We start from the raw sequence: 22,493 nt of genomic DNA on the forward strand, positions 1-22,493 counted from the left end.
ATGCGGAGGAAGTAGATGAGAATGGTTTATTAATTAATCGCTCAGCGGGTAGGACATCCGAGGGGCGATGGTGGTCCGTTGGAACAGGGAAGGTGTAGGAAGTGGAACCATGGGCAGGTGGAAGAACTTGGCGGCATGGCTGGAGACACGGAAGGAGCATTGGAGACGGAGAAGAACACAAGGGGGGGAGTACGATTGCAGGTAGTAACTTATGAGGAGGAGTCATGAAAGTTGGCCTGTGTACCACGGATGAACGTCAATACTCTGGTGCTGGCTTCCTGGATCTGGTAGGCTTAAATGCAGGAAGTGTAGAGTGCTGATTGGGAACAGGTGGGCGGATGAGGTGCTGATTGCAGGGAAGAGAGAGAGGGAAGGAAAGGCGAGGCAAAAAGCGCCACCCGAGTTCCAAAAAAGGAACTGCAGGGACAGACCATGACACTGATATCTTTTTCGACATAAAAATCATTAAAAATCTTTTGGTAGTTGAACACAAAACATGGAATGCTCAAATGTTCTAATTATATTTTTTACTAGGCACTCATAGTCACAATGTGTGACGTAGTGGTTACCTACCTCTGTTCCTTGTGATGTCCAAGTTCCCATCTATCTAGGGTGAGACACTTTCCAGTCTGCCTCCTCGATGTTTTTTTGACTACTTTGGTCTGTCTCTTAGTAAAGCGTCGGCGTTAGGGTTTTGCTGAAGTACAGTATGTGATGGAAATTTTGTACCATGGATCAAATGTGGGCGGCACGTTGGCCGACTGGTTAGAGCGTCAGTCTCACAGTTCTGAGGACTCGGGTTCAATCCCCGGCCCCGCCTGTGTGGAGTTTGCATGTTCTCCCCGTGCCTGCGTGGGTTTTCTCCGTGTGGTTTCATGGGATATACTTACATGCTAGATTAATTGAAGTCTCTAAATTGCCCCTTGGTGTGAATGTGAGTGCGAATGGTTGTTTGTTTGCATGTGCCCTGCGATTGGCTGGCAACCAGTTCAGGGTGTACCCCGCCACCTGCCTGATGATAGCTGGGATAGGCTCCAGCACGCCCGCGACCCAAGTGAGGAGAAGCGGCTCAGAAAATGGATGGATGGATGGATGCAGATGAGCTCATTGGGATGTGTCAGCCTATCACCCAGCTGGATCATTTGAGTCTGGGGCAATGGACTACAGAAGTATGACTGGCACAAACTGAAGTTTGGATCAACTATGACTACGTCAGAATTTGTCAAGTAAACATAACATTTGTTTGACCATATATACAAAGATAGTTACAAAATTAATTGTTTCCCACATCGTAACAATGTTCATTGCACTTTTATTGAGATAATTATAGATACCAATTCTCCAAACATCAATATCTGAATCCTCGGGTTCGGGTTCGAGCGGACCTGGGCAATTCTTTTCACATGAAAACTCTGAAAATTCAAATCCGGCCTCGCCTGTGTGGAGTTTGCATGTTCTCCCTGTGCCCATTTGTGTATGGAAGATGACTATTCTATCATCTGAATAAATTAGAATAAATCTATGCTAATTGTTGGATTTATCTTACCCAACATTATATAAAATAGACACAAAAGGAATGAAGACGCTGGTTTCTTTTTCTCATGAGGAGGGCGTATGGGAGATTGTTCAGATCACAGCCTCTCAACACGCTCTAAACAATCCCCCCCCTCGCTCCTGCATTTATTTGAAATAGGAGGGATTTACAAATCATAATGTTCTAAGCAATAAGACACAACACAAAATATTTGATAATAAGAGGGTTTTTCCCAGACATAATGTTCTAAACAATAAGACACAACACAAAACATTGGACCAACACCTGTCACGTCCCCGACCACATCCGATCACGTCCTTGGTCCAGGCGCCCTTCCATCGGAAGATGCTGAGTCATCTTTTTGAAGGCGAGACATCTAAAATCGTCCATAATACTAATGCAAGCTAAGCAAATAAATGATAACTTCTAGAATATATTTAACAACTGGAAAGAAACCTTTACTTTTGGTGGTAAAGTGTATTTGTGATCTGTTAAATATATTCTAGGTAGTATTACACTGAACCAAATTCTTTCAAATGGGGAAAGGAAGTAGTAAAATAAAAAACAGGAATACACTCCAGTGTAAAGGTTGGAGGTTCATTAAATTAAATTTAAAAGAAAAAAAGAAACAGGATCCTGATAAAATTTTATATTTAGAGACAGGGATAACCGAACACGGCTTTAATGGTTGGTTAAATACACAAAAAATAGCCGCGTTGCAGGAATCAAATTATATAAAAAATAAAAGACAAGCCACCGTTAAACGTGGGAAAGGCTGTTGTCTGCAGCCTTGGAGCTTATCACAAAAATAGAAGATAAAAAAGAATGTGATGAGCTGCAGTAATACAGAGCACATCCGATCACGTCCTTGGTCCAGGCGCCCTTCCATCGGATGATGCTGAGTCATCTTTTCGAAGGCGAGACATCTAAAATTGTCCATTATACTAATGCAAGCTAAGCAAATAAATGATAACTTCTAGAATATATTTAACATTTCCCTCCTGTTTATCATGTATTTGCACAAATTCTCATATCATCTTACAGTCACTTCATTTCGATTTTTAACTGTAGAATCATTTTTATGAAACAAATACATTTACACTCAGAGTAAACTTGTCATACATGAATGTTGTAGTTTAAACATCGTAATCACCTGGATCAGGAAACAAATCAGGTAAAACAACATCGTCATCATCATCATCGTCATTATTATCAACCTCCAATAAAGGATAAATCTGCTCCATACGGTTCCATGTGGGTTATGGCTGTGGTGATTAATTTACTGATTAATGCCCGAATGCATGGGATACAACAACATCCACATAATGTCAGAATGGCTGCAAAAACAGCAATTGATATCAATATTGGTGAAATTAGGGTTTTATATTTACCAAAAACGTCCATTCAGCTGTTTCACAAGGAGTGTTGATTGAGGGTCCGTAGACCATCGATGGCTCTGGTCAAGCTGCCATCTGAAGCAGTATTGTTTGTTCTCCAAACATACCGCAAACACCTCCCTCTCTTGCGAGGAGCATGTCGACAGCTATGCGGTCTTTGGAACGTCCTTGAGCTGCTCGTGCACAGCTTCCAACCCACTCTGAGTCCAATTTCCTAATCTCTGTACATTGAAGTGGATATAGTTTATCCCATCAACATTTTTATTCATCGTACACCAACAGCATATGAAGTATTCAAATCCTCCTGCAACTTGGTCAGCTAATTTGTATTGATTAGGAACCCCACGAGGAACACCATGTATGTTTTATGTTGGATAATTTTGCCTCTGCCAGGATAAATCTCTTTTTTGTCAAGTATGTCCAAAACACACAAGGAATTTGTCCCCGGTAGTTGGAGCCGCTCTAGTACAACAGACAGTCAATTTACAGAACACTTTCGAGACATAAAGACATTGACAAAAAACAATTGTGCAAAAAGATGCAGTCCTCTAGCAGCAGTTTGAATGACTAATATCGCAATAGTCCGGTGCAAAGACCATTATGCAAAGGGCGCTGAGACTTCAAGGAGTGTATGCGGTTTAAAGTGACGAGTAGTGCGATCATCTGGGACAATGGTTGTGCAAATGTTGCAGATGCTCCTCAATCAGTGTGCAAATGGAATAATACAATCTTGTGATAATTGTGCCGGAACTATGCGCAACAAAGGCCTGGGACCCATGCAAACAACACAATCTTTTCTCGCTACATTTGCTGCTTGTTCCATCAATAGTAACCAATTGTTATTTTGTCCTGAAACTCCTGTGACAACAAGGAACCAATCATCAGTAGTTATGGTGTTAACCATTAAAATTTGTCCACCTTTCTTTGAAGTTTTCAGTGGCATTTTTGGTTTAACACGGTTCCTATAACACAATACTACTTGGAAGTGGGGATCTTTTCCACCAGAATAGGCCCACAAGCTCACTATCAAACACATTGGGTGACTTGATTTGTATTTCAATATTAAACTATGGGCCGTTTTGCTTAGGTTAAACTTCTTTCTATGTTCTTTTGCTGTTTTTTTTTGACCAACTGGACCAATCATAACCTGTTTCACCAATGAGGTGTTCCCATCCAAAGCCTATAGTTGCATACCAGTAATATCCAAATCCCCAATTCTGCCCATTCTTTTGAGCATCATTGGTGAGAGCCGCATATGGAATTATGATTAAAGCAGCTTGATTTTGGGGGGCACAAAATATTAAACCGTTTTGCCGCATTTGGAGGCTATGCCCACAATTTTGATCATCAACTGTACTCCTTTTGATACGAGTTAATGATTAAAAAAAATGTATTATTGGGTTCGTCATATTGGTCCAGTTGGTAGGTGATTTTCTATCTAAAAAATGGGTTTTATCATTGAGGGTGGGACGTCCCATGTACCACAAAAACAAAACCAACATCATAGTAGCCAAAGTTGCTACGTAACAACCTATCGAATCTCATAACCAACGTGGGTGTGCCTTTCTGCTGAGTTCTCACTAAAAGGGTTGGTGTCTTTTTTCTTCACTGACCAGCAAGCGTTTTCAGAATCTACACATCTGCTCCCGCTCCGTTATCAGACTTTTGCTCACCTTCCCTATTTGAGTACTCAGCTGAAATGACTCTTTTACAGTGTGTTAAATGAACCCACGTGTTTCTTTCTGCTATTTTTTTTAGGGCTGTAAAGTGTCAATCTATCTGTGCCACCATCCCTCCGGTTGAGACATGTGACACAGCATGGCTCAATATAGCAGCCCATTTTGAATAGGTTTTTTTTTTTTTTTTTCCTGTGCTATTGTAAATTTCATTTTGTAGTTTTGCACTTTGTTTTTCCCAATAATTGCGTTCTTGTTGTGGAATACTCATATTGGCTATCAGTATAGATTGTACCATCTTTATTTATCATGAGTTTGCATGCTTCGGTTAATGCTACTAATTCAGCAGCTTGTTCAGCCAATTCCCTATAATCATGCTCAGCGTGCCTTCATTAAGCAAGGGTATCAGTGTGGCTGGATTTAAGGTTGTGCATCGCTCAACAGTCAAATGTGGTTGTGACAGCAAGATGGCCATGCAAGATAAATGTCTTGCAGGTGATAAAAACGGCATATTGGTTTGCAATAGGAGAGCAGACACTGTATGTGGGACCTTAAGGGTGAACTGCTCTCTACTGCCGTCAAGGCTGCCACAACTGCTCTGACACAATGTGGTAATGCACACGTTACGTTGTCCAATTTAGTTGAAAAATAAGCTATTGGTCTTAGCTTATCACCGTATTGTTGTGTAAGTACGGAGGTCATGCAATAGCTTTTACAATCTACCATTTGAATGAATGTTTTATCATTAAATTTGGAAGGCCTAGCACAGCACTGGACACCAAATGTTGTTTAATGTCACAGAAGGCCTTTTCTGCCTCTGTACTCCATTAAACAGGTGATGTCATTTTAAGGTTGTCTTCATACATTAATTTTGACAATGGTGCAACCATTTCTGCATAGTTTGGAATCCATGCTCTATAATAATTTGTCAGACTTAAAAATGATTATTATATGTTTCTTCGTCTGTGGTTTAGGATTTTTTAAGACTATAGCTTTCCTGTCTTCTAATATAGTCCTTCCTCCTATACTTAAATTACGGCCTAGATATTTGACTTGTATTTTACATCATTGCAATTTATTTTTGTTAACTTTATGTCCCTCTTCTGTTAGATGATGCAGTAAAGTCAATGAATCCTTGCATGTCTCTCCATCTGTAGATGCCAGAAGACATGCATAACTTGTGAATAAATAGTTGGACTTTCACAGTAACCTTGCGGTAATCTAGTAAATGTATATATATATTTTTTTTTTCTCAAATGTGAATGCAAACCAAAATTGACTGTTATTTTCTATTGGTACTGAAAAGAATGCATTACTTGTGTCCACTACTGTAAACACAGTAGCGTCTGGTCTTAATGAATTTAACAATGTGCGTGGGTTTGGTACGCATGCTCTGTATTACTGCAGCTCATCACATTCTTTTTTATCTTCTATTTTTGTGATAACCTGCAAGGCTGCAGACAATAGGGCCTTTCCCACGTTTAACGGTGGTTTGTCTTTTATTTTTTATATAATTTGATTCCTGCAACGCGGCTATTTTTTTGTGTATTTAACCAACCATTAAAGCCGTGTTCGGTTATCCCTGTCTCTAAGTATTAAATTTTATCAGGATCCTGTTTTTTCTTTTTCTTTTAAATTTAATTTAATGAACGTCCAACCTTTACACTGCAGTGTATTCCTGTTTTTTATTTTACTACTTCCTTTCCCCATTTGAAAGAATTTGGTTCAGTGTAATACTACCTAGGGTAGTCTAGAACACTATTTCTTTTCAGTAGGACGGTGATTCAAATTTACTTTCTGTGGTAATTCTCACTTCAACTCTTTCGAGTGGAGAATTCTTGCCTTTGCATACACAAAAGTCCACCGTTTACTTTCCCACTGTTTTGGTATGGAATGAAAAACCTAGTGGTTTCCCATTTCCCTTTTACACTCTCATTCAAACAGTTTTCATTCACACTGGCTCGTCAGAGGACTCCGCCGTCCTACACGGAATTTAACTACGTCTGTCAACAGCTCGTTAGAGGATACGGATTTTAACTACGACGCCACGAAACTTTCCTAGTTTCTTTATTTTACCCGCCATTGACTAGTATTCACAGGGTTTATTAAACACGGAATTTAAGTACGTACAGGACTCCGCCGTCCTCGCGGAATTTGTCGGACTCCGCCATCCTTTTTGCTAAAAATTTTAAAAAAATTTAACTCACCCGTCGTCTTCAATCCTGTGGATTGTCGTCAACCTTCAGATCCCAGTTGAGGAGAATGAAGACCAGTCCCGTAAAGGGTCTTACTTGCCGTGGCCACGGTCTCTTAACTGGAAGTCGGCTCCACAACTGGAATCCTCGGGTGTGTTGACATCCGGCTCGAAGGACCAATTTAATGTTGGATTTATCTTACCCAACATTATAAAAAATAGACACAAAAGGAATGAAGACACTGGTTTCTTTTTCTCATGAGGAGGGCGTATGGGAGATTGTTCAGATCACAGCCTCTCAACACGCTCTAAACAATCTCTCCCGTCGCTCCTGCATTTATTTGAAAATAGGAGGGTTTTTCCCAGACATAATGTTCTAAACAATAAGACACAACACAAAACATTGGACCAACACCTGTCACGTCCCCGACCACATCCGATCACGTCCTTGGTCCAGGCGCCCTTCCATCGGAAGATGCTGAGTCATCTTTTTGAAGGCGAGACATCTAAAATCGTCCATAATACTAATGCAAGCTAAGCAAATAAATGATAACTTCTAGAATATATTTAACAGTACCCATGCAAGCGCAAGTACATACGGTTGCACGTAAACATGCAGGCGTTCCGTCGAATCATGCCCTAAAGCTTCGGTAAACATTGGTTTGTGCGTGAGAAGCAATGTTAACAAAAGCGCGTATGTTGACAACGGTAAGCACGGGAGGTGATGCGCCGGTCAGAATACGCAATCCTACTGGTCTCTGTCAAGTTGCGCTGTCGGAGAGTTGTCGTTTATATGTCACACTACACGGAAGATATCAAAAAAGAACCCAATTTGCCAGACTTCATTTTGCTGTCGCAGGGCCAAATCGTTTGCCGTGGCTTATGTCACACTACAAGTTTTGTCACCATACTTCCCGTTCGGTCGGGCTTACATTTATCAATAAAATCCCCGTACAAAAATGGGGTTTGCAGGTAGTGTGGCCGAGCGGTCCAAGGCGCTGGATTTAAGCTCCAGTCTCTCAGGAGGCGTGGGTTCAAATCCCACCACTGCCACTTCCTTTTCAATATCGTTAATATCCTACCATTTTGTCATTGGCTCCGACAAGGCGTTTGGGACAATACGTATTTTTGGCCACAAAAAAGTCGAGCTCTTTGCCGTTCTGTTTGGACTGTTTGCTTGTCGCCGTAAAATATTAGCTCCCCTGAAAGTGTTTGCCTTAATGTCATTACCTTTGTCTTTCACGCTGAACTGTCGTGCCACCTTTATGGGTACTGACACAGTGATTTTAAATTGACAGAACAGTGAATAAATAATGTTCACGTACTTTTCATATGATATGGCTCGCAAGCAGGCAACAAAACGTTATGTACCTGTTGGATTTATCTTACCCAACATTATAAAAAATAGACACAAAAGGAATGAAGACACTGGTTTCTTTTTCTCATGAGGAGGGCGTATGGGAGATTGTTCAGATCACAGCCTCTCAACACGCTCTAAATAATCTCTCCCGTCGCTCCTGCATTTATTTGAAAATAGGAGGGTTTTTCCCAGACATAATGTTCTAAACAATAAGACACAACACAAAACATTGGACCAACACCTGTCACGTCCCCGACCACATCCGATCACGTCCTTGGTCCAGGCGCCCTTCCATCGGATGATGCTGAGTCATCTTTTTGAAGGCGAGACATCTAAAATCGTCCATAATACTAATGCAAGCTAAGCAAATAAATGATAACTTCTAGAATATATTTAACATTTCCCTCCTGTTTATCATGTATTTGCACAAATTCTCATATCATCTTACAGTCACTTCATTTCGATTTTTAACTGTAGAATCATTTTTATGAAACAAATACATTTACACTCAGAGTAAACTTGCCATACATGAATGTTGTAGTTTAAACATCATAATCACCTGGATCAGGAAACAAATCAGGTAAAACAACATCATCATCATCGTCATCATTATCAACAACCAGTAAAGGATACATCTGCTCCATACGGTTCCTCCATGGGGGTTAATTGCTGTGGTGATTAATCTACTGATTAAAGCCCGAATGCTTGGGATACAACAACATCCACACAATGTCAGAATGGCTGCAAAAACAGCAATTGATATCAATATTGGTGAAATTACAGTTTTGTATTTACCAAAAACGTCCATCCAGCTGTCCCACAAGGAGGTGTCCACACCAGAGTGTTCCTTCATAGGGTCCGTAGACCATCGATGGCTCTGGTCAAGCTGGCATCTGAAGCAGTATTGTTTGGAATGTATGTACATTGTTCTCCAAACACACCGCAAACACCTCCCTCTCTTGCGAGCATGTCGACAGCTATGCGGTTCTGGAACGTCATTAAAGAGGTAGCCTTGAGCTGCTCATGCACAACTTCCAACCCACTCTGAGTCCAATTTCCTAATCTCTGTACATTGAAGTGGATGTAGTTTATCCTATCAACATTTTTATTAATCGTACACCACCAGCATATGAGGGACTCAAATCCTGCTGCAACTAGGTCAACTAATTTGTATTGATTAGGAACCCCACGAGGAACACCTATGGCGTCGATGTATGTTTTATGTTGGATAATTTTGCCCCTGCCAGGATAAATCTCTTTTTTCTCTATGTTCTACATTTGACAACAACGTTGGTGCTTTTTCCATTAAATCTTGAACAGGCATAGGGTATACAGTGGTCCTAATTTCTTGCCTTTACTAATCATGTTTATACAAGTAAAATTACTCGGTGCTACTAAAGTGGAAAACATTGGTTTGTGTTTGTCTGCTTTTGTTACGGGATATATAGGATCCCATGATTTACACCTCTCAGTTGGTATCATTCAGGGTGGGACGTCCCATATACCACATAAACAAAACCAACACCATAGTAGCCAAAGTTGCTTTGTAACAACCTGTCGAATCTCATAACCAACGCGGGTGTGCCTTTCTGCTGAGTTCTCACTAAAAGGGTTGGTGTCTTTTTTCTTCACTGACCAGCAAGCGTTTTCAGAATCTACACATCTGCTCCCGCTCCGTTATCAGACTTTTGCTCACCTTCCCTATTTGAGTACTCAGCTGAAATGACTCTTTTACAGTGTGTTAAATGAACCCACGTGTTTCTTTCTGCTATTTTTTTAGGGCTGTAAAGTGTCGATGTATCTGTGCCACCATCCCTCCGGTTGAGACATGTGACACAGCATGGCTCAATATAGCAGCCCATTTGAATAGGTTTTTTAAAAAAAAATTTCCTTTTCTCTGTGCTCATGTAAATTTCATTTTGTTGTTTTGCACTTTGTTTTTCCCAATAATTGCGTTCTTGTTGTGGAATACGCATATTGGCTATCAGTATAGATTGTACCATCTTTATTTATCATTAGGTTGCATGCCTCGGTTAATGCTACTAATTCAGCAGCTTGTTCAGCCAATTCCTGTTTAATGTCACAGAAGGCCTTTTCTGCCTCTGTACTCCACCGAACAGGTGATGTCATTTTAAGGTTGTCTTCAAACATTAATTTTGACAATGGTGCAACAATTTCTGCATAGTTTGGAATCCATGCTCAACAATAATTTGTCAGACCTAAAAATGATTATAATATATTTCTTTGTCTGTGGTTTTGGTCTGACAAATTATTGTGGAGCATGGATTCCAAATAAAAAAAAAAAAAAAGGAATTACAATTAGATGAGTTCTCGATAGCCAGAGGTCTTTTGTCGAACCCAAACACACACAAATGATACAGGTAGTGAATTTTTATAGAACATTTCATGAGCTCTACCAGGGGAATCTACAAGGAAACAAGGCAGGAAAAAGCAAACGAAGGCCAAACATTGGAAGGAAGAGGCTGAGCTTGTGATGTGAGGGTGGAATGAGCGTGTATTGACAATGCATATAGCTGGGGGTTCCTGTTCTTGTTCATCTAAACACAAATATGCACTAATCTGTACTTTCAGTAGCCCACAAGATGGAATTACTTTGCATGAAACAGAATTTGCGCAGGCTGGTCGATTTCCTGGATCTTTGGCCGGTCTGGTCTGCACGGGGAACAGGTGGATTTGGCAGAAAAGTAAGGGGGAAAAAAGGAGAGCGGAAAAAAAAACATTTCCCAGGCAGGGTGGCCGGAGCCCGTATGTCACTATTCGCAAGACGTTCGGAGCGGACGTGCGCTGCCCGCTTCCTTCCCGACGGAGTTCGCCTGGGCACCCAAAAGGGTAGCTCGGAGCGCTGGCAGGATGCACTGCAGCGGGGAGGGGTCCGATGTGTCCTCGCCACCTCATGGTGCGAGGTGGGGCTTCCTGGCTAAGCCAGTCTTCGGCAAGTTGGTCGAACGAGAGCCAGCAAACAGCGGGTTCCTCACCTTCTTGGTGATCAAGCCAGTGTCCCCCCAAAAAAAGTCTTTGTGGATAAGACACTTCAGGCTGGCTGGGAGTGAAAGTTAATTCATTTAGCGTCCGTGTGCGAAGTTAAGTCTAGCATCTCCGTGGCCGTCTGTCTCGGCGGGGGAGCGGAGACAGTGATGTAGCTCAGTCCGGGGTTTGGAGGTCAGTGCCTTCGGGCGAGAGCATGCCCATTACATTGGTGTCATTACTTTACATTTTGGCAACACACAACAACTACATGTAATGAGCTCTAGACAGTAACTCAATATAAAATTGCAGCTTGCGGTCACTTGCGGTGATATTCTAAACTGCAAACTCCTTTCAGCTGGGAAGCAAGATGTACATTTTTTGCATGAAGGCTACCAAGTTCTTCTTAAACCTGTTGGTTTTCAACTTTCAGTTGTGCTATTTTTCAATGCAAAGATCATGGAAGTTAATGTCGGCATTCTTTTCTTTTGTAAAAGTTCAAGGACAGTATCAGAATGTTTCCTTGAAACACTTTTAATATGTCAAACATGAAATTAAATAATGACCTGGTACTGGGGGAATGTTCACACAGTTTGACATGTCAAGAGGTGCTGAACCTGCATCGGCTCTCTTCTTCTGGGTCCCCCTCTGCTCGTCTTTTGTATCTTGCATACTGCAGACTGTTTTTTGTTTAGCATTGTAATGACTTTGACCCAGTTGCCAAAACCTCCCGAACAACTTAAGCTGCATTCTTACTTTTGCAATTAAACATTGACATTTTCAATGAAAGCTTCTTGACCCCTGCGATTCTCACCAGCACACTTGTGTTTCTTAGGACAGAATCTTTGGCCACAAACTGAACAGTGCAAAGTTTTCGCTCCAATTGTGTCTTGCAATGCGTCGTTTGCTCTTACAAACAAACGTTTTCCCACACTGAGAACATTTCCATCGTTTGTTGTCAGTGTGACATGTCAGATCACCTTCCGACTGTTTATCATCATCATCTTCATCAGTGTGAAGTTGGTTTTGGAGGGTTTCCAATAGATAAAAAGATTTAAATACTTTTTAATGGGGAAAATGGATTTGATGTACAAGTAAATGGAGTCACCCTCACTGTTTTAAGCAGTGTACTTTATTCAGGATTACGTTACAGTTTAAAACCAAAAGTCAGTTTTTTTTACAGTCTATTTCAATCAATCGTTCACTTATTTGGTATTGACATCACTAAAACATTGGACAAAATGCATGCATGCTCAAGAAAATGAAACCGGCACTCATTTCCAATAATATCAATACATTTTGGAGCAATTGGTAAAGAACTAATTCCCTTTCGAACACCCCTTTTTCATCAACAAAATAGAAAATTGAAAAGCACTGGCATAGCTGGTGTGGGAAAAGGAATGTACCATACTATGAAGTGGCAGTAATTGGTCATATTTGTATATCGCAGCTGTCAGGTGGAATCCCCTCACCTTCAAAATGACAACTTTTCAGGAAATTGCTTGAGTTTCCAAACACCGCCTTGTTCAAGCTGGTATTACGTTGGATATCTTACATTGCTGTCATATATCATTGCATCACATGAACAACAGCTAGTACCCCGAAATTCCGTTCAAATCACGACTTTAATGTGCTTGACAAATTAAAAAAAATAAAAAACGCAAACTTATGGATTGGGATGGATGCGGACGACATCATTAAAATGACACAAACACGCCGGGCGAGCACCACATCCTGGCAAGCCTCATGCATGAACCCAAGAAACGTGGCTTCATGTCCCACAACTGTCAACAATCATCACCAAAATATATGCAGACATTTCTACTCATGACAGCTTCAAACTTTTATAAATAATAATATTATAATGATCAGCCCAATATTTGAGCTTTTATGGATCAGATAAGCTCAAATCAGATCAGCCGCAGTTTCGGGACAGGAGACCTTCGTTTTCGGTCGTCCGACATTATGACAGTCCACATCTGTCACACAATGCCATCTGCAGAAACAAATTTGTGATCTATACATATATTTGATCGATACATACATACATACAGTGGGTACGGAAAGTATTCAGACCCCCTTAAATTTTTCACTCTGTTTTATATTGCTAAAATTGCCATTTGCTAAAATCACATATTTTTTCTCCTCATTAATGTACACACAGCACCCCATATTGACAGGAAAAAAAATTATTGTTGAAATTTTTGCTGATTTATTAAAGAAGAACTGAAATATCACACAGCCATAAGTATTCCGACCCTTTGCTGTGACACTCATATATTGAACTCGGGTGCTGTCCATTTCTTCTGATCAATGGATACTTTCAGTACCCACTGTATGTATTGAATCGGCCTCGTGCCAGAGATTTCCAACGCGACTGAAAATCAAATATTTTATCAGTAAATGATTCCACTGATGACCACTGGGCGGCTGCTGCCGTGCAAGGCGCTGCCAGGCTCACTGGGAGCAAATTAGGGTTCGGTGTCTTGCCCAAGGACACTTGCACATACGGACAGTCGGAGCCAGGGTTCGAACCGGCGACCCTTCGGTCACTGGACGACCCGCTCAACTGATCCACAGCCGCCCTCTTTACCACCACCTCTCACTTGTCCCTTTTAAGTATTTTGGCAACAGTGTTCATTCTCAACACTCACGGGGCTTTTAGAAACTATATGGACAAGAAGAAGATACATACAATAAAAGCTGGTACACAGAATACAAGCATGTCGATTTCTGTCAGTAACATAGTAATTACTTTTATATTAAACATTTACATTTGCATTAAAAGCTTCTTGATCACTGCTTTTCTCACCAGGACACTTGTGTGTCTTAACCCGAGCCTTACGAGAGAACCTTTGACCACAAACTGAGCAGGAAAAAGGTTTCTCTCCAGTGTGTGTTCTTGTGTGTTTTAGTAAAGTTCCCTTTTCAGAGAATCTTTGACCACAAACTGAGCATGCAAAAGGTTTCTCACCAGTGTGGGTTCTTGTGTGACTTGTCAAATGTCCCTTGTGAGTGAATCTTTGACCACAAACTGAGCAGGCAAAAGGTTTCTCACCAGTGTGGGTTCTTGTGTGTATTTTTAAGCTTTGCTTTTGGGAGAATCTTTGACCACAACCTGAGCAGGAAAAAGGTTTCTCTCCAGTGTGTGTTCTTGTGTGTTTTAGTAAAGTTCCCTTTTCAGAGAATCTTTGACCACAAACTGAGCATGCAAAAGGTTTCTCACCAGTGTGGGTTCTTGTGTGACTTGTCAAATATCCCTTTTCAGAGAATCGTTTACCACAAACTGGGCATGCAAAAGGCTTCTCTCCAGTGTGTGTTCTTGCGTGACGTGTCAAATGTTCCTTTTCAGAGAATCGTTTACCACAAACTGGGCAGGCAAAAGGTTTCTCTCCAGTGTGCGTTCTTGTGTGTATTTTTAAGCTTTGCTTTTGGGAGAATCTTTGACCACAAACTGAGCAGGCAAAAGGCTTCTCTCCAGTGTGTGTTCTTGCGTGACGTGTCAAATGTTCCTTTTCAGAGAATCGTTTACCACAAACTGGGCAGGCAAAAGGTTTCTCTCCAGTGTGTGTTCTTGTGTGTTTTAGTAAAGTTCCCTTTTCAGAGAATCTTTGACCACAAACCGAGCAGGCAAAAGGCTTCTCACCAGTGTGCGTTCTTGTGTGTATTTTTAAGTTTTGCTTTTGGGAGAATCTTTGACCACAAACTGAGCAGGCAAAAGGTTTCTCTCCAGTGTGTGTTCTTGTGTGTTTTAGTAAAGTTCCCTTTTCAGAGAATCTTTGACCACAAACTGAGCAGGCAAAAGATTTCTCACCAGTGTGCGTTCTTGTGTGTATTTTTAAGTTTTGCTTTTGGGAGAATCTTTGACCACAAACTGAGCAGGCAAATGGCTTCTCTCCAGTGTGTGTTCTTGCGTGACCTGTCAAATGTCCCTTGTGAGAGAATCTTTGACCACAAACTGAGCAGGCAAAGGGCTTCTCTCCAGTGTGTGTGTTTGTGTGGCTTGTCAAATGTCCCCTTTGAGAGAACCTTTGACCACAAACTGAGCATGCAAAAGGTTTCTCACCAGTGTGTGTTCTTGTGTGTATTTTTAAGTGTCCCTTCTGAGTGAATCTTTGACCACAAACTGAGCAGGCAAAGGGCTTCTCTCCAGTGTGTATTTTCATGTGTTGTTTGAAATTGCTCTTCGAAGGAAAGGTTTTCCTACATTTAGAACATTTCCAGCATTTATTGGCAGTGTGACATGTCATATCACTTTCCAACTGTTCATCAACATCATCATCACCGTCTGTTTGTGATCCTCCACAGTGGTCTCCATCACTTGAGCTGTTGCTGTTTGGTGGCTCCGCCCCTCGTCTCTCCTCACTTCGACCTTCATCTTCACTCTTCAAAGGGACACCAGTCGATGGAACCTTGATGATTCCCTCCTGCTCTTCCTCTTTAATGTGAAGGAACTCTTCCTCCTCCTCTTTGATGTGTTGAACCTCTTCATCCTCCTCTTCCTCTTTGATGTGAGGGGACACTGACTGCTGCCGCTCAGGATGAAGATTTTCACTGACGTCTGCAAGACAAAAGAAGACAAACACAAATGGGTCAAATCTAATTTGTTTCCAATATTGACAACCACCTTGGTCCTCGATCCTGTTTACACGTTAGCGCCTTCAACCAGAGAGCCTAATGGGACTAATGGGCTGACGCAAAATAGTAGAACAGCGGAACGCAGCAAAGTTGGGCGACCCTTCAATGTGGATGCACCGTTTTTTGTTTTTTTTACACGTCATCATCCATAGAAGTTGAAAAAAGTAAAGCTATTTGTGACAAAGTAAGGAAGAGAAATCACAGGTTTCAAATTTAAAGAGTGAAAGTAAATTGTTAACTTGCCTACAAGACACAAAAAGGGCAAAAATCTTGCTCGCAATTTTCCAAACAAGTCGTGTAGGTTGTATAACACTGTTACAACTTTGATCACACAACAATGGCCACAAGCCTTTCAGATCTTCTGAAATTTGGCCTACAACCCTCAATCCACATCATCACGAGGGGATGCCATCAGACAACACCTTATTGGATATTATAAAAAAATGACACGTAACATCAGACTGCTCATCAGAAAAACCCGGGAATAATATTAAAATTAGAATGTATTTCATAAAACCAGTGAGAGAGAAGTGAACCCACCTGCTCTGTGTAGCACAATTCGAGGCTGCAGATTGAACGCAGCGTCCAGTAGTTGACGTTGTGGCTCCTTCTCCTCTTTTGGGCCACAAAGTTCCTCCTCGTACTCTGCTGTCCTCCTTGCACACATTTTCACACGACGATCGCAACACTTTCCGCTCTACGTTGGGGGGATGAGAAAAGCAAGTGCAAATCAGATGACATCAAGATTACGATTTGGACACTGTGGGTTAAACACTACGTGAGTTAAAATGGCAAAGCACCAAAGTCAACAAGAGGAAACAGGAGAACGGAATGATGCATTGGAAGAAATATGAGACAGAAAGAAAACAGCTCATTTGTGACATCGGGAGAGAAAATTTGTGTTTGAACATTGTCGAGATTCTACAAATGGATTCATAAAATAGGTGTTACAGGATGTTATTTCAGTACCTCAGACAAACAAAGCTGATCATCTAGTTGTTTTTATCTCATTTAATTGTTAACTCACAGATTTTTTAATGAATTTTTGAAATCCGTGTTCATGACAGTGAAATATACCAATTTCAGGAGACTTTTATTTTGTAATGCCACATCAGATTAGGATGGGACCTCTTTTGTTGGAGACCTAGGGAGGTGTCGTGTCCCCCAGAACTGGACCGGTGTTGCGATATCTCATTAAAAAGATTTAACAGATTTTTTCAGTCAGGGGTAATGACAGCAAAATATGCAGTTTTCAGAGATTTTTATTTTCAAATACAATATCAGATCTTCATTAAACCTCTTTTCGTGGAGTCCTTGGTGGTCTGTCACACAGATCTGGACTTGTCTTGCGATACCAATGAGATTATGTTGGGGTGGCTTTGGCTCGGTAGGTAGAACAGGTTTGAATCCCTGCTACGACTGGCCGCATGTCCAAGTTTCCAAATAAGAAGCCAAGTCTGCTTGCTTCAAGCAGTTGATTTGAAAAGTAAAAAATAATTGTTATTCCCAATTATTTACAATGCCCGTTTTGACAAGGCCGATAGCTCCAGCCAGAGAATATCCACTTTCGGATATTCATTCAGGGTGCGGGGGACGACAGGTCGCACACACTACAAAATGAAAAGGCACACAGGGTAAAATATACAGCAACCTAAACATGCAAATGAGACAAAGAGGAGAGACCCTCCACTAAGTGACCCACCACCTGTAAACCTGGCAGCCCACCTGTTTTGGACTTGGCAAAAGCCTTTGATCCAGTCAATATTGACATCCTCTGATGCCACAGTGCTGCAGTTTCCTATCAGGATGATGACTTGACTGCGAGTCATTTTTAAGGGAATCCAACTGTCGATGGTCCGACCCTGCCGAAATCCCCGGTAAGCCGACCGTGGCTGAACCAGGTGGAAAACAGGCCGTCCCGTCATTAGTAAGGAAAATTAAAATAAATCACCTTCCTCATCTGTCAGCACGATACAAAGACCAGCTTATTATTACATTGTTTAAATAATAAGTGGCGAGCTCGCAATCATCTATTTTATAGTGTGTGTCTGTGTGCGTGTGTGAGAATATCTTGAAAACTGCGTTACGTTTGTATAAAAAATAAACGCGCTCGCACGCTGATCCACAAACGCACTTTCAATAATCGACAAGCAGAAATTAATATTGACAAATGATATGTAAATATTCATCATCATCATGTCAAGTTATGATAAATGCACACACAACATTTAAGAAACGTGTAAATCATGGATATATTTGTGGAAATCATTTTGAGACAAATCTCTACCCATAGTTATCATGGCAGATGAAAAAATACAAAGCCAGCCAGTTTCGAACCAGGGACCTTTCACGTGTGAGGCAAACATGATAACCACTACACTACGGAAACTGCTGCGTCATGTTGTCCAGACCGCTCCACCATGCACTAAGGGGCGCTGCCAGCCAAGTAACCGGATGGAAAAAAAACAGCTTTTGACGATTTGGACCATAAATCATGGCGTAATGAATAACCTGAAAAACCTAAAACAAAAAACAGAGAAGGACAAAAGGAACAGAGTAACGATGATCATCTACCATCCTGCAGACCTCAACCTCCACCGTCAGGCCCGGAACTCCATCCATCCATCCATTTTCTGAGCCGCATATCCTCACAAGGGTCGCGGGAGTGCTGGAGCCCATCCCAGCTATCATCGGGCAGGAGGCGGGGTACACCCTGAACTGGTGCCCAGCCAATCGCAGGGCACATACAAACACACAACCATTCACACCTACGGGCAATTTAGAGTCATCAATTAACCAACCATGCATGTTTTTAGGATGTGGGAGGAAACCGGAGTACCCGAAGAAAACCCACGCAGGCACGGGGAGAACATGTAAACTCCACACAGGCGGGGCCGGGGATTGAACCCGGGTCCTCAGAACTGTGAGGCAGACGCTCTAACCAGTCGTCCACCGTGCCGCCAGGCCTGTAACTAAGGAGAATGATTTTAAAATAAAATTGCTTCCTTTTCCGGTTTCAGTTTTACAGTCCTTAATGTACAGAACTGCATACTTCATTTACACACTTCTTTCATTCCCGGGTTAAGCGTGTTATTGTTTTATGTATAATTCGCTGAATACTTTATTTAAAAAGTAAAAAACGGTTGATGAACTCTTCAGGATGAAACCTATTTAAAGAAACAAAATTCTGATGCTTATAAAAACGAAAAACAGGCGCGTCAAGATCAAAGTTCACCGTCATCCCGTATCGGTTAATTAGCAACAGAAAGCTCTGCGATTCCTCATTAAGTTTAATATACTTTGATAATTGTCAGATTTACTTTTCAGCAATGAGACACACAAATAACATAATGGGGTAAACAAGTACTCTCTTCTCTCTGGTGCATCAATGAACAGTATGCAAACATATTTTTTTCTTGGTATTTACTTACCTTTTGAAACTTAAAGTGAGAAGCGATTGGTCAAATTTTAAAATTTCCGAAGGAACTCCTAAAGAATGTGTTGAACGCAGGCATGTTTTGCCACTCAGTCCGAGTGGCACCTCAATGAGGGGGCGTGTTCCAGTGGGAATGTGACATAAGTGCATACCCTCGATACTAACGAGGAGTCCCTTGTACTGCATTCACCGAGTGTCGACCACGTCAATTCACCTGAACGCATAAGCAATGCCAGTTAGCGAGGCGGTTTGCTGGTCCTGCTAACGGATAGCACGAGAGCAACAGTTTCAGTCGTGTAGTGGTTGTTTATGATTAGTGCTGTTTGAGAACAGGTGCGCGGGCGAGGAGGCAATGATTGCTGGAGAGTTAGAGAGGGAAAAGGGAAGCACAAAGCGCCACCCAGGTTCCAAAAAGGAACTGCAGGGCACAGGTCATGACAGTCCGCCCGTCCGCCCTAAAGGGATACGTGACACCGTGAAAGCAGGATGTTTGTTGATTATGTGGGGCGCAAGGGGTAAGGTGCAAATTCTGATATCGCTGTGTGTGCATGTGTGTGTATGCACAGCCAAAACTACAACAAAAACATCTGCAATTTACTGCAAAGTGTTTTCTCAAGTTAGAAGTGGGCTGAAATATTCACGTTTATGCAGACAGTCCCAGACAAATACTACAATACATGAAAGCTGTTGTTTTTGTTCGTGTAAATATAAACACGAGTAGCACGCCGGAGCCTTCATGGTAACGACAACATTCCCAACATGGTGGCCACGTAGGCACGACGATCAGCCGGGCTGGCTTATCTCGTGTTAATACCCGGGAAGCCCAATAGAAGATGTTGTGTGAGGTCTTGTGACTTTCTGGTGTTGTTTGATTGGTGAACTAGACTTAAACGTCACTCGCCCTTAAATTGGACAGGAGCAAACAGCGCCCAATGCAGAAGTCAAAGCCGTAGTCTCGTGCACGAAATAGCTGATAAGTCAGCAATCATTGATAAATAAAAGTTGCGAGCAACATTTAGAACATTGTAACGAAGTAAAAGTACCGTTACTTCTGAACAGCAGAAGCGCCGGAAGTGTTTTTTTCTGGTCTAGTGTTAGTCTAAATCCTCATCCCGCTGGTATTCCAAATTGTAGCTCCACGTTCAGAGTAAGTCCTCAATAAAACAATTTTTTGGACAATTTATGGTTTACACCTTTTTGTAAATGGCATGTATGTATTAAAAAACATTAACAATCAAAATATGAGACATGAGAAAACGAATGGGTGTTTGTCGATATGTGCCCTGCGATTGGCTGGCGACCAGTCCAGGGTGTACCCCGCCTCTTGCCACAAGTCAGCTGGGTTAGGCTCCAGCACACCCGCGACCCTAATATGGATAAGCGCTGGAGAAAATGAATGGATGGTTTGTATGCTCGTGAAACCTCAACAAATGAACTTTTTTAAAGAACCAATTGGATGGAAATCGTCAACGCTTTATGAGGCTTCATTTGGCCGTCACTATGACATATAGATATGAAGATTCCATTCAAATATGAGGGCAGGAATATTTTTTAACACAAGAAGGTAGTTAGGAACTAAACAAGCGGTACTCACAGAGACAGAGCGTGCTTCATTTTTGATAACTTTACTCATGACTCGAAGTCAAAGTCAAAGAAGAAGAAGAAGAAGAAGAGGTGGAAAGCGGGTTCTTCGGCAGAAAGAGAAGAGGAAAACACAGAGCCTAGAACTGAATGTGGGGACTTTGAATGTTGGGACTATGACAGGAAAATCCCGGGAGTTGGTTGACATGATGATTAGGAGAAAGGTTGATATATTGATATATTGTGTGTCCAGGAGACCAGGTGGAAAGGCAGTAAGGCTAGAAGTTTAGGGGCAGGGTTTAAATTATTTTACCATGGTGTAGATGGGAAGAGAAATGGAGTCGGGGTTATTTTAAAAGAAGAGTTGGCTAAGAATGTCTTGGAGGTGAAAAGAGTATCAGATCGAGTGATGAGGCTGAAATTTGAAATTGAGGGTGTTATGTGTAATGTGATTAGTGGCTATGCCCCACAGGTAGGATGTGACCTAGAGGTGAAAGAGAAATTCTGGAAGGAGCTAGATGATGTAGTTCTGAGCATCCCAGACAGAGAGAGAGTCGTAATTGGTGCAGATTGTAATGGACATGTTGGTGAAGGTAATAAGGGTGATGAAGAAGTGATGGGTAAGTACGGTATCCAGGAAAGGAACTTGGAGGGACAGATGGTGGTAGACTTTGCAACAAGGATGCAAATGGCTGTAGTGAACACTTTTTTCCAGAAGAGGCACGAACATAGGGTGACCTACAAGAGCGGAGGTAGAAGCACACAGGTGGATTACATCTTGTGCAGACGATGTAATCTGAAGGAGGTTACCAACTGTGAGGTAGTGGTAGGGGAGAGTGTGGCTAGACAGCATAGGATGGTGGTGTGTAAGATGACTCTGGTGGTGGGGAGGAAAATTAGGAAGACAAAGGCAGAGAAGAGAACCATGTGGTGGAAGCTGAGACAGGACGAGTGTTGTGCAGCTTTTCGGGAAGAGGTGATACAGGCTCTCGGTGGACGGGAAGAGCTTCCAGAAGACTGGACCACTGCAGCCAAGGTGATCAGAGAAGCAGGCAGGAGAGTACTTGGTGTATCTTCTGGCAGGAAAGGAGAGAAGGAGACTTGGTGGTGGAACCTCACAGTACAGGAAATCATACAAGGAAAACGGTTAGCTAAGAAGAAGTGGGACACTGAGAGGACCGAGGAGAGGCGAAAGGAATACATTGAGATGCGACACAGGGCAAAGGTAGAGGTGGCAAAGGCAAAACAAGAGGCATATGATGACATGTATGGCAGGTTGGACACTAAAGAAGGAGAAAAGGATCTATACAGGCTGGCCAGACAGAGGGATAGAGATGGGAAGGATGTGCAGCAGGTTAGGGTGATTAAGGATAGAGATGGAAATATGTTGACTGGTGCCAGCAGTGTGCTAGGTAGATGGAAAGAATACTTCGAGGAGTTGATGAATGAGGAAAATGATAGAGAAGGGAGAGTAGAAGAGGCAAGTGTGGTGGACCAGGAAGTGGCAATGATTAGTAAGGGGGAAGTTAGAAAGGCATTAAAGAGAATGAAAAATGGAAAGGCAGTTGGTCCTGATGACATTCCTGTGGAGGTATGGAAGCATCTAGGAGAGGTGGCTGTGGAGTTTTTGACCAGCTTGTTCAATAGAATTCTAGTGCGTGAGAAGATGCCTGAGGAATGGAGGAAAAGTGT

At 41.9% G+C, this 22,493-nt stretch overlaps 4 protein-coding genes and 1 non-coding gene across 12 annotated transcripts in view; 4 read left to right on the plus strand and 1 right to left on the minus strand.

Annotated features, from left to right (window-relative positions):
* LOC133472547 (gastrula zinc finger protein XlCGF57.1-like) overlaps window positions 1–22,493 on the plus strand; it is a 220,531-nt gene that overhangs the window by 186,955 nt on the left and 11,083 nt on the right. The gene's annotated exons all lie outside the window — the stretch shown is intronic.
* Window positions 1–22,493, plus strand: part of LOC133472553 (gastrula zinc finger protein XlCGF57.1-like) — a 208,635-nt gene that overhangs the window by 175,059 nt on the left and 11,083 nt on the right. The window lies entirely within an intron of this gene.
* The window catches only part of LOC133472544 (gastrula zinc finger protein XlCGF57.1-like), a 221,723-nt gene that overhangs the window by 95,728 nt on the left and 103,502 nt on the right, over window positions 1–22,493 (minus strand). For 3 of the 8 annotated variants that reach the window (XM_061763526.1, XM_061763535.1, XM_061763532.1), the window contains exons 1-2: window positions 20,815–20,868; window positions 16,325–16,481 (exon numbers count right to left, since the gene is read on the minus strand). The exons of 2 other annotated variants lie outside the window; for them this stretch is intronic. In XM_061763526.1, coding sequence (XP_061619510.1) covers window positions 16,325–16,481; window positions 20,815–20,853 — 196 coding nt within the window. In that variant the 5' untranslated portion in view covers window positions 20,854–20,868. Of the gene's footprint in view, window positions 1–13,466; window positions 15,708–16,324; window positions 16,482–20,814; window positions 20,869–22,493 lie in introns of those variants that run through there. 3 more of the 8 variants (XM_061763528.1, XM_061763527.1, XM_061763525.1) reach the window with 3 other exon arrangements.
* LOC133472573 (oocyte zinc finger protein XlCOF6.1-like) overlaps window positions 1–22,493 on the plus strand; it is a 287,199-nt gene that overhangs the window by 84,588 nt on the left and 180,118 nt on the right. The gene's annotated exons all lie outside the window — the stretch shown is intronic.
* Window positions 7,773–7,854, plus strand: trnal-uaa (transfer RNA leucine (anticodon UAA)). The gene has a single exon. It is a non-coding gene; the product is annotated as a tRNA-Leu (tRNA).

Source organism: Phyllopteryx taeniolatus, chromosome 23, assembly GCF_024500385.1.
Source record: "Phyllopteryx taeniolatus isolate TA_2022b chromosome 23, UOR_Ptae_1.2, whole genome shotgun sequence".
NCBI classification, from domain to species: Eukaryota; Metazoa; Chordata; class Actinopteri; order Syngnathiformes; family Syngnathidae; genus Phyllopteryx; species Phyllopteryx taeniolatus.